Below are 10,390 nucleotides of genomic sequence, written 5' to 3' on the forward strand. Positions count from 1 at the left end.
CCATTTTCTTTTACGGTCTTAATGGTCCCGACACATTCTTTAGGGAAACAGCGTTTCTGTAAAGGGAAATCCTCCGTCCTGGGGCTCCTCCCTTTCTTTGGTGTTTGGCCCCGGTGTGTGTGGTTCTATGCCTAAACCCTAACCCTAACCTCACAGAAACTCTGCTTGAACCGGACCTCAAGAACCACGCCCACCTGGGCGAAACACCGGGGAAAAAGAGAGAGTCCACCGCCTTGGGTTCCTGGACATTCTATCAACACGGCGGCAGCGCCTGTGAGATCACCTCCTTGGCGCTCTTGCTGAGCTTCTCCGGGAACTCCACCTCGTACTCCACCACCAGGTCCCCTCTCCGGCTGGGCGCCTTGGACAGCGGCAGCCCCTCCCCCGTGATGCGCCGCTTCATGCCCGGCCACACGATGTCGCTGGTGGTCACCGGGATGGTGCGGCCGTCCAGCGTGGGCGCGTTGACCGTGCAGCCCACGCACAGCGCCTCCCGCAGCGACACCCGGGCCGGGAAGATGATGTCCGAGCCGTCGCGCCGGAACACCGGGTGCGGCTTGTCCTTGACCACGAACACCACGTCGGCCGCGATGCTGTTGGGCGACTCGTCGCCTTCCTTCTCGAAGGTGATCTTGGTGCCCTCCTTCCAGCCCCGCTTGATCTGCACCTCCAGGATCTTCTCCTCGGTCCGCGACGACTTGTCCGGGTTCAGGCGCCGGTGGGAGATCTTCATCTTCTTGGTGCAGCCCGAGAAGATCTCCTCCAGGGTGACGCTCAGCTCGTGCACCACGGGGGGGTCCTTGTGCTTCGTGGCGCAACCGGGACCTCCCATCCCTCCCACCATTCCGCCGGGGCTGAACGACGTGCGAAAACCCCCGGGGGCCCCGCCGCCCCCCATCATGCCCCCTAGGTTGGGACTGCCCCCGGCCCCGACGCGCACGAACTGCGGGAAGGTGTCGAAGGGGTTGTGGCCGCCGAAGAACTCCTCGAACAAGGCGTGGGGGTCGACCTGGAAGCTGTAGCCGCCCGGACCGCCTCCCCCACCGCAGCCGGCGTCCGCCTTCAGGCCCTCCTTGCCGAAGCGGTCGTAGATGTCCTTCTTCTTGGGGTCTCCCAGGACGTCGTAGGCCTCCGCGATCATCTTGAACTTCTCCTCGGCGCCCGGCGCCTTGTTCTTGTCGGGGTGGTACTTCAGGGCCTGTTTGCGATACGCCTTCTTGACTTCGTCCAACGATGTCCCTTTCTTGAGGCCCAGGATGTCGTAGTAGTCTTTTTCCATGTTGAACTGTGTTCTCTTTGTATTAAGGCAGTTAAAGTCGAGTATGAAATCTCGGTTCTGTTTGATTAAATATTGAAAGCAGGTACGGCTGTGGCCACCTCTTCAAGAAGTGCGTCCTTAGTACTACAGATTGTACACGACAGTCACCAAAGTGGACGTATTGTCTCTGCGTCTCTTGTCTGTCTCTACGTTGCTCTGTCTCGATAGACCTCTGGCTAAAATACAAGCACCTCCTTGTTCAGAATGGACGTCTGAGAGCAGAATCCACACCTCATATAGTCTGAGGGACGTCTGGTCTCTGACGTCACACGCACAACACGTGCCTAACGACACCGTTTTGCGCAGGACGACAGGCACCCATCCAGTTCATCAGGACAGGCACCCATGCAGTTCGTCAGGTCAGGCGCCTTTGTTCGTCCTCTTTGTACGCTTGGAGCCCGAATCCGTTCTAATTAGGGTGCAACAGTTAATCTAACTTAGATGTAATTGATTATTATTTGTTTTGATGATCGATTATTCAAATAATCGATTAGGCGATTAATCTACAAGATCTACAAGCTCACAACGTGTTGCATTGTGTGACAAAGTATAAAATAATCTTAAGTGGTTGATCCATTGTGACCCGATTATTCACTGATAAAATAATTGATAGTTGCAGTCTGCAGACCTTCTAATTCTATCGTTAAGTACATCACTGTTTTTGGACAATCACACCTGTGATGACGCAAAGTGCGCAAAGTGATGCTTTTGACATCACCGCGTGGACATGCAACCATTTTGCAAATATACACAAAAGCTCACAACGTGTCGCAACTCGATGCACTGTGATCAGGTATTTCTTGGCATAAAGCAATCGCCTATATATTTAAGTAGTTAAAAGTAATGATCAATAAAATCCTGAAATCAATTCTACAATGAATAGGTAACCAATGAAGGAAGGCTAAAATTGGTGAAATTTGCATTCTCAACTAACTGGAGAGGAGATTTTTTTCTTTGTAAGGCCAGAGGATATGGAGTTACATCTAGATCAGTGGTCCTCAAACTTTTTCATGTCAAGGACCCCCAAATTGACACTTATTAGCCCGCGGACCCCCATTTGAAAAGATATGCCAGGGACCCCCCATAGAAGATTTTTACGGCTCTAGCAGTGATTCTCAACCATTTTAATTTCAAGGACCCCCAGTTTGACATGCATTAGGCTACGGACCCCCATTTAATGGCATTTCTATCTCTGGGACCACAATGTGTATAGTAAAATCAATGTTAATCTAATGCATTTGTACACCACTCTCAGAGTTACAGACCCATAAGGGTCCATTTGGTTCCTAACTATCTCCAGCTGGGGACCCCCTGGAACTCCCTCAAGGACCCCTGGGGGTCCCCGGACCCCACTCTGAGAACCAATGATCTAGATGGTAAAAAAAGATAAATGTGTGGATCACTTTTTCTAGATCATCAGGAGTTACAAAATTCTTGCTTTTATAGAAGTTCTTTGCTGATAAAAACAGGACTGAACTAAAATGGGTCATGGGTTAAAACTCAGATTAAAAACTCTAAATTCACTCCCCCGCTGTAGGTTTTACATTACCAGCTAAATTTCAAAGTCATCACAGTTGAACTACAAAGGCAAAATGTTGAGAAATTGCACATTGCGGATAAAGCGAAATGTTTTAACTCAAATCTTTGCTTCTGGGGGATTCTACAAATGTCTTCTAAATCCTAACAGTAAATCTTTGAAAAAACTTATGTTGCTATAATATCAGTGGTTCTAAAACGTTTTTCATGTCAAGTTTTTCATGTATTTGTCCGTTTAAAAAGCTCCATATATGGGGATAAAAGGACACAGACAGTCAGATCCAGAGATATCCATATATGGGCATAAAACGGACAAAGACAGTCAGATACAGAGAGCTCCTTATATGGGCATAAAGAAGACAGACAGAAGGACATAATATATGTATATTTGCATATCTATAGGTGTTGACAGATCAGTCCCTTGACTTCCATTATAAAATAAAATAAAATGTGGAGAGAACAAAGCATGGCGGTACTTCAGCAAGACATTCAGCCTTGATCAGTCCAATGGTTAGTGATATTAGACAGACATTTGTAGACGGCTTGCCCCCTACACTGTAAAAACACCAGTCAGTTATTGCCATAAAAGGCTGTACAGTTTATGCAGGCAGCAGCTCAAGCACAACGGAGAGAGAGAAAATAGTTGGTGATGCTGTCGCAAATTGCTTGTCGCTGCATGTTGCATGCTGCATGCAACATGCATGCATGCTGCATGTTGCATGTTGCATGCTGCATGCTGCATGCATGTTACATGCATCGCAACATGCATGCAACATGTTGCGATGCAACGCGTGTGATCTGCTATTTTCAGAGCGCAACACCCGAGCGCAACCAAATATAAAATGACTTGTCTTTTAGTTCTCGTGGATCTCTTCTCCACTCGTTCCCTCACTAACATTTTAGTCTAGTTTTTATTTGTTGACGAAATTGTCAATATATTTAGTCATAGTTTTAGTCATCGTACCTTATATCTATTTCGTTTTTTATTTTGTTTTCGTCAGTGAAAAAAAGGTAGTCGACGAACATTTTTCGTCATAGTTTTAGTCGAGAAAATCAACACTGCAGTTACGTAAATGTACTTTGTTTACTTTCCGCCGCTGACCGCTAGCTGCCGCAGCAGCTCCAGGTAGAGCTCGACGCGCTTGAGGAGCGCTGTGTTCTTCTCGGCGCGCAGCAGCGTGGAGTAAACGTCCTTATAGGTCTTCAGCAGGTCCTTGTCCTTACCGCTGGGTTTGCACTTCACGGCGGCCGTCGTCAGCTTGACCAGCTGCAGCAGCAGGGAGGAGAAACTCGGCTCAAACAACGCCGTCAACTTCATCGCCTCCTGGAGGTCGAGTCCTGTAGAGACGACGGACCCTTCTTCGGCCGCCACCGTCGGCCTGGCCGGGTCGGACATCTTCAGCAGTACTTCACGGATGAGCTGGAAGGCGTGGTGGGTCTGCGTCATGATCTCCAGGGCGCCCGTCAGCATCTTCAGCTTGGCCCCGCCGCTGCTGCTCTGGCCGACCGCGGTGAACTCGGCGAGGGCAGCCCTCTCCAGCAGGGCGCGGAGCAGCTCGCAGGGCGCGTCCTTCAGGACGAGGAACAAGCACGCGGCCTTGCCGTAGTGCAGCTCCGCCAGGCTCCGGTGTTGCTTCCTCGTGCGCTCGCCACCCACCTGGTTGCGGAAGCAGCCGTGGTACATGGAGGCCAGCCGCTGGTGGATGGCGGCCGCTCTGTACCGGTGGAGCGGCTGGCGAGACGACTCCGTCTGCGGGTCGCAGCACTTCAGCGACTTCATCATGGCCTCCGTCACCTCCCGCTCCACCTGCTCCGGGGCCTTGCGGGACAGCGGTGCGTGGTCCTGGAGCAGCGTGGCCAGGTTGAAGTAGGTGGTACACAGCTCCCAGTTGACGCCGTCCCACACGGCCGGGTGGCTGCCCCTGCTGGCTAACGACTGCGTAGCGCACACGTAGTAGTTTATGGCCTTGTTGTAGTAAAGAGCCTCTTCGGGAGAGAACTCCCCTCCGGCGCCCTGGACGGCGGAGACGGCGCGATGGGCGTGGGCGCAGACCCTCATCAGCCTACCCGTGTTACACAGCAGCAAGGCCATGTTGGCGCCGTCGCGGATCGTCTCAAAGTCCTTCAGGCCCGCCTCAAAGCAGGCGAAGCTCTTCCTCCACAGTTCCTGCTCTTCTGCCGACACCGCCGCGGTTTTCACCTCCTTCTCGGCGGCCGGCATGGCCGCTGCCCGGTTCATGTAGTAGACGCCCATCTCGTTGCGGATGTTGCCCAGCCGCCTCAGCGCCTGCGCCAGCTCTTCCTCTCCGTGGCCCAGCTTCGACACTTCGGAGTTGAGCGCGACGTCGTAGGCAGCCTCGTAGCACTTGCTGCTGACAAACAGCTGGTGCTCCGGGTCCGTCGTCGCGGCCAAGTCCGTGGCCGCGGCGAAGGCCTGGCAGCCGCTCTCCCGGTGCAGGCTGTGCAGGATCTCCTGGTCTTCTCTTGTGTGGTAGCTGTACTCCTCCAGGTAGGCGGCCCTGTTCCTGGCGTTCTGGGCCAGCATCAGCTGGATGTCTCCACACAGCGACAGGCACCGGTAGTGGAACAGCAGCACCTGCGGATGCACGGCGTTGCTCACAGAGCAGAAGTCGTAGCACTGCAGGGCCAGTTTGATGTAGCGCAGAGCACGTCCGTATTTACGCAGGTCGGTGGCCGCGTCGGACAGGACGTAGTACGCCCTAGAGGCCTTCAGGAAGAGCTTTAGCTTCATGCTGTGCTGCCAGGAGCCGGGGATCATCCCGGAGCACGTCGGAGGCTTTTGGTCCTCCTTGAAGGACCCCGTTCTGTCCAGGAGACTAAGGCCTTTCTCTGCGCCGCAGGCTCCGCTCGCACTCCTGTCTTTGTACAGGAGAGGTATGGGGGTGTTTGGTTCGGCGGCTGTAAGATCACATTCCTTCTTTCCTTCATCCACCGCTTTCAGTCCTTTCAGGACACATCCCAGCACGTGTCTGCACCTCTCCTCCTTGTCCTGAGACACGGGGAAAGCACAGTTTGGTCTGATCCGATGAGTGGACGTGTATCTCTCTGGAACAGAAAGGTCGCCAACGGAGCGGATCACGGCCACGGCTTTGCTGTCGTCCAGACGGTCGGAGGAGTGCGTGCTGTAGGAGCCATTCTTGCCTAGCGGTTCCTCTTCCTCATCCCACTCCGTGTCACTGTAGCTGCTGTCCTCTGAACCGGCGGCGTCCGGGAGCGACTTGTTTCCGTTCTCCTCCTCCTCTTCAGGCGGCTCGTCGAGCTCGAAGAGCTTCGAAAGCATGTAATGGGCCGACGCGACGATCTCGGCGTGTCTCTCCTCCTGCTCCAACAGCTTGACACAGTTCAGAAGCAGAGTTCTGATCGTCCCGTAGTGCTTCCTGTTCCGTCTCCGGGCTTCTTTCTTTAAGTTGCTGGCCACCTTGTACAGCAGCACTGCCACGGGGAGGCTGAACGGGTTCTGACACCTCTCCTCTTCTTCGGCCTCTTCGCACAGCGTCGTGAGGTCGTAGAGCTTCACGATGTCACTGCCGCTGTCTTTGAAGAGCCAGTAGGTGTGTCCCTCTTTGGTGCAGTTGGACTTGAGGAAGGAGAGGATGTTCCGTGCGATGTCCCTCACCTCCCTGGTGGAGAAGGTGGAGTCCTCCAGGTCGGGGATGTCCTCCGTCTTTATCACCTCGTACCTCTGGACGACGCCGTCGACGTGAAAGCACATGGCGAGCTCCGGCACGTTGCACATCAGGTTGTCCAGCCAGTAGTCGATGCCGGTCAGAATGTTGATGGGCTTGTTGTGGTCCCTGAGCCGCAGGCTGATAGCCGGGTGCTGGCGTCCTCCAAAGATAGGCATGTTAGATCCCACTAGCATGTGGATGTCTTCAAAAGTCCACATGATGTTCCTGGCGAAGTTGTTCCTCAGACCCTGACCGTTTTCTCCCTCGTTGAAGAATCGAGGCGGGGTTTGGTCTTTGGGGAAGAAGTTCGCCACTTGGCCCAAGGTGAATGCGGCGCTGTCCACAGAACAAATGCTTTCCTGTTTGGGAGCTTTAGATTCCTCCAAGTCAGAGTAAGACGCGCTGCTGGCGGTGAAGGTAGCCGGCCAGGATGGACTGAACTCGTCGGCTCCATTCTCCTCTTCCCTTTGATGTGGATCTTTTGCCGAGGGCTCCACGGCCCCAATGCCATTTATACTGTAGTAGAGGAACGTTGACAGGATCGCTTGCTGATAGCAGAGTTCTTTACTCTTCTCTTTTCTCTTCCACTTTTTGTCCGTCAGTCGCTGGTAGAACTCCTTGAGCCACATCCAGTCGCCCATCTGAGAGGAACTCATGAAGAGCTCCTGAATGTTCAACTCGTCCAGAAGCAAGGTCCTTCCCACACAGTGCACGGCCATGCTGACGTGAGACTTGCTGTAGGGGATCTTCAGCAGCTTCTTGACGTTCTCCGAGTCCGCCACCACGTCCACGTCTTCTCCGATGAAGTCGATGAAGTCGTACGCCATCTCGAAACTGGAGAAAGGTTTGCTCTTGCTGCTGCCGCTGTTGCCGGACACATTGGCGCGTCCTCCCCCAAGCTGAGGGTTCTCTCTCAACCAGTTGACAGGGGGCAGCTTCAAGTCGGTCTTCTGCAGCAATACATAGTTTACGAGGGGCGGTGCAGCACAGTATTTGACCACAGCGCGGCTCTTGACTTCGTTGTTTCCCAGGCACATGTCCGACTTGTGTTTCTTGCGTTGTTCTCTTGCAGAGCTGGGGGCATTCACTAGTTGGACATTTGCATCATCTGAAAGGATTCCATCTTCTGTTGTGCTCATCATACTTGAGCGGAATGTTCAGTCCAGCTAATGTTAACGTTAATCTAACAAGGTTTTAGTCAACTAACTGAAAAATACTACTCAAATAAGGGTTGACTGGGTTGTCTGGAACCAAGACCCACCACAGAGGTGTTCGATCAGAACTTGAACCGAAATGTCTAACCCAAGTGGTCTGCGAGGTTGTTCAAGACTTGGTAACAGAAAGGCTGAAATAGTACAAGTGAAAAGGGCCCGGCATTGGGCTATCTGGGCTGCAAGGCCAAATATACTGGTTCGTACTGGAGATGCTGAACTCTTACCTTGATGGCAGTTGGTCTAGGGTCTTGAAGATAAGAGTCTTGGAGCATGGAGATCGTCAGAGATTTGGGGAAACGCTGATTGAATCTGAGGTTTCTCTGATTTTCTCTGAGATTGCAGAGCCTTTTTTGTCTGCTAAAATGCTTGTGTCATTCCGGTGAGGTCAACTATGTATATCCATATTTGGAGTCTCAGCAGGTCGGCCTGCCATGCCCAAATATGGAGTCCCTATTATCAGACTCAGATGTATCAGCCAGGTCCATATATGGAGTTCTAAGTTAGCTGTACCCAAATATGGGCTCCATGATGTCAGCATGGCAACAGTAGTAACCACAACAACCAAGGACAAAAACATTTATAACATCATCAACATTATACAAAATGAGGTATAATAAGTCATGTTCCATATCCCATATCCCCTGACGACAACAGATGCAAAAGTGGACACGCCACTATTGTTTGTTTTGGTAAAGTAAGTAAGTCATATATAGACATCTTTGTCCAGAGGGGCACGCATGGACATCTAGAAATATGTAAGGCCCACCTTATTTATTATGTATTGGCCATATAGTCTTTACATTATGTTTGCATGCGCTCAGGTTTTGATTGATTGATGTACTTTATTTAGTAAGACATGAGAACATCAGTACATGGAAGTACAAACTCACAATACAAGGTCTACTAAAGAGACTCATTAAGCACTGAGCTTGTTTAAGATGAGATCCCCATGCACACAAATCATGATGACATATAAGAGACAGACAGATATACACGCTACTATACAGAATGTCATACTTACAGGTTACTGGTATGAAGAGTAAAAACAAATGTACAAGAGAAGAAAAAGAAATAGGGGGGGGGGGGTAGGGGGGTAGGTTAAGACTTAGACAGGGGCCATTTTCGAATTGCAGCCTCCTGAAGGTGTATCTTTAGGGCAGTTTTGAAAGTGAGTAGGGTTTTACACTCCTTTACTCCTTTTGGTAGGGCATTCCACATTTTTGATGAATAGCATGAGAACGAGTTCATTCCCTTTGTTGAGCCAAATCTGTGTTGAACATGATTTGTGGAGCTGCCTCTGGTGTTATGATCGTGGACTTCATTAACATTTAGGAAGTATTTAGACAAATACAGGGGGATCCCAATGTTGTGGTGTATCTTGAAGACCAGGTCTAAAATGAGTACTTGAAGTTTGCTTAAACATAATTAACATGCCCACATGGTTAACTGCAGGGCTTACAAGCATTGATAGGATACTGTACATTCACATCATGAATTAAAATGATTTGAGAAATCATAGTAAAACAGACAGATGCACGGCAGACAGCCAGACAGACCCACACAGCTATTACTAAATACATTTACTAATCACTAAGGCCTAAGTCACTAAGTCTTTGAAGTTAATGAATTAAGCATTGATACAGTAGGCCTACATTCACGTCGATGAATTTAAATCATTAGAGAAATCCTAGCAAAACATATAGACAACTGCACAGAAGACACACAAAGCTATATAAATGTACCAACCACTAAGGCCATTATGGCTTGCATATTTATTAGTCCTTAATGTTAATTATTAGTTAAAACGATAACAATGCATGCTTCAGCCTGCCTGCTGCCTGCAGTACAGGCACACGTCATCAGTGGTGGAAAGTAACTAAGTACATTTACTCAAGTACTGTACTTAAGTACAATTTTGAGGCATTTGGACTTTACTGGAGTATTTCCAATTGTCAATACTCTTACTTCTACTCCACTACATCTCAGAGGCAACTATTGTACTTTTACTCCACTACAATTATTTGAAAACTTTTAGTTACTAGTTACTTTGCGTGTAGACATTATTATATTATAAAACATAAATTAACCACTTTAGCCCTATTTTATACCTAGGCTATTTGAAAATAGCCGATCTACAAGCTCACAACGCGTCGCATCGCGACACGTTGTGAGCTTGTGGATCTGCTATTTTCTAACATTTTAGTAGTTTTACTTTTGGTACTTTAAGTATATTGTGATGCCAATATTTTTGTACAGGCCTTTTACTTGTAACAGAGGTTTTTTTATGTTGTGGTATTGCAACTTTTACTTGTGGTATTGCACCACTGCACGTCATGCAGCAACACCACCACAGTGCAGCGCTTCTGCACAACCTGACAGCCATGAGCAATAATATCTCTTTATCAATATCTATAAGCTATAATAAAAGCTGAGGCAGAAGGCCCCCCCCCCCGAGAGCCTAGCCCCGCCCACCCTAGAGCCTAGCCCCGCCCACCCTAGAGCCTAGCCCCGCCCACCCTAGAGCCTAGCCCCGCCCACCCTAGAGCCTAGCCCCGCCCACCCTAGAGCCTATAGGGTCTGCCTGACGTTTCTTCCAGTTAAGGGGGAGTTTTTCGTTGCCACTGTCGCAAAAT

At 50.2% G+C, this 10,390-nt stretch overlaps 2 protein-coding genes across 2 annotated transcripts; both read right to left on the reverse strand.

Moving 5' to 3' along the window:
- Positions 1–253: 253 nt before the first annotated feature.
- LOC308076384 (dnaJ homolog subfamily B member 1-like) lies at positions 254–1,279 on the reverse strand (the record flags this gene model as incomplete). The annotated part of the gene is made up of 1 exon (XM_080416619.1): positions 254–1,279. The coding sequence occupies one exon, from the start codon at positions 1,277–1,279 to the stop codon at positions 254–256; it is 1,026 nt and encodes a 341-aa protein (XP_080272745.1).
- A 2,659-nt stretch (positions 1,280–3,938) lies between these two features.
- Positions 3,939–7,580, reverse strand: LOC308076385 (erythroid differentiation-related factor 1-like; the record flags this gene model as incomplete). Its single annotated transcript, XM_080416620.1, has 1 exon — positions 3,939–7,580. The coding sequence occupies one exon, from the start codon at positions 7,578–7,580 to the stop codon at positions 3,939–3,941; it is 3,642 nt and encodes a 1,213-aa protein (XP_080272746.1).
- Between the last annotated feature and the right edge of the window lie 2,810 nt (positions 7,581–10,390).

The sequence above is a fragment of the Gymnoscopelus braueri genome (genome assembly GCF_963280865.1).
Source record: "Gymnoscopelus braueri genome assembly, chromosome: 20".
Classification (NCBI taxonomy): domain Eukaryota; kingdom Metazoa; phylum Chordata; class Actinopteri; order Myctophiformes; family Myctophidae; genus Gymnoscopelus; species Gymnoscopelus braueri.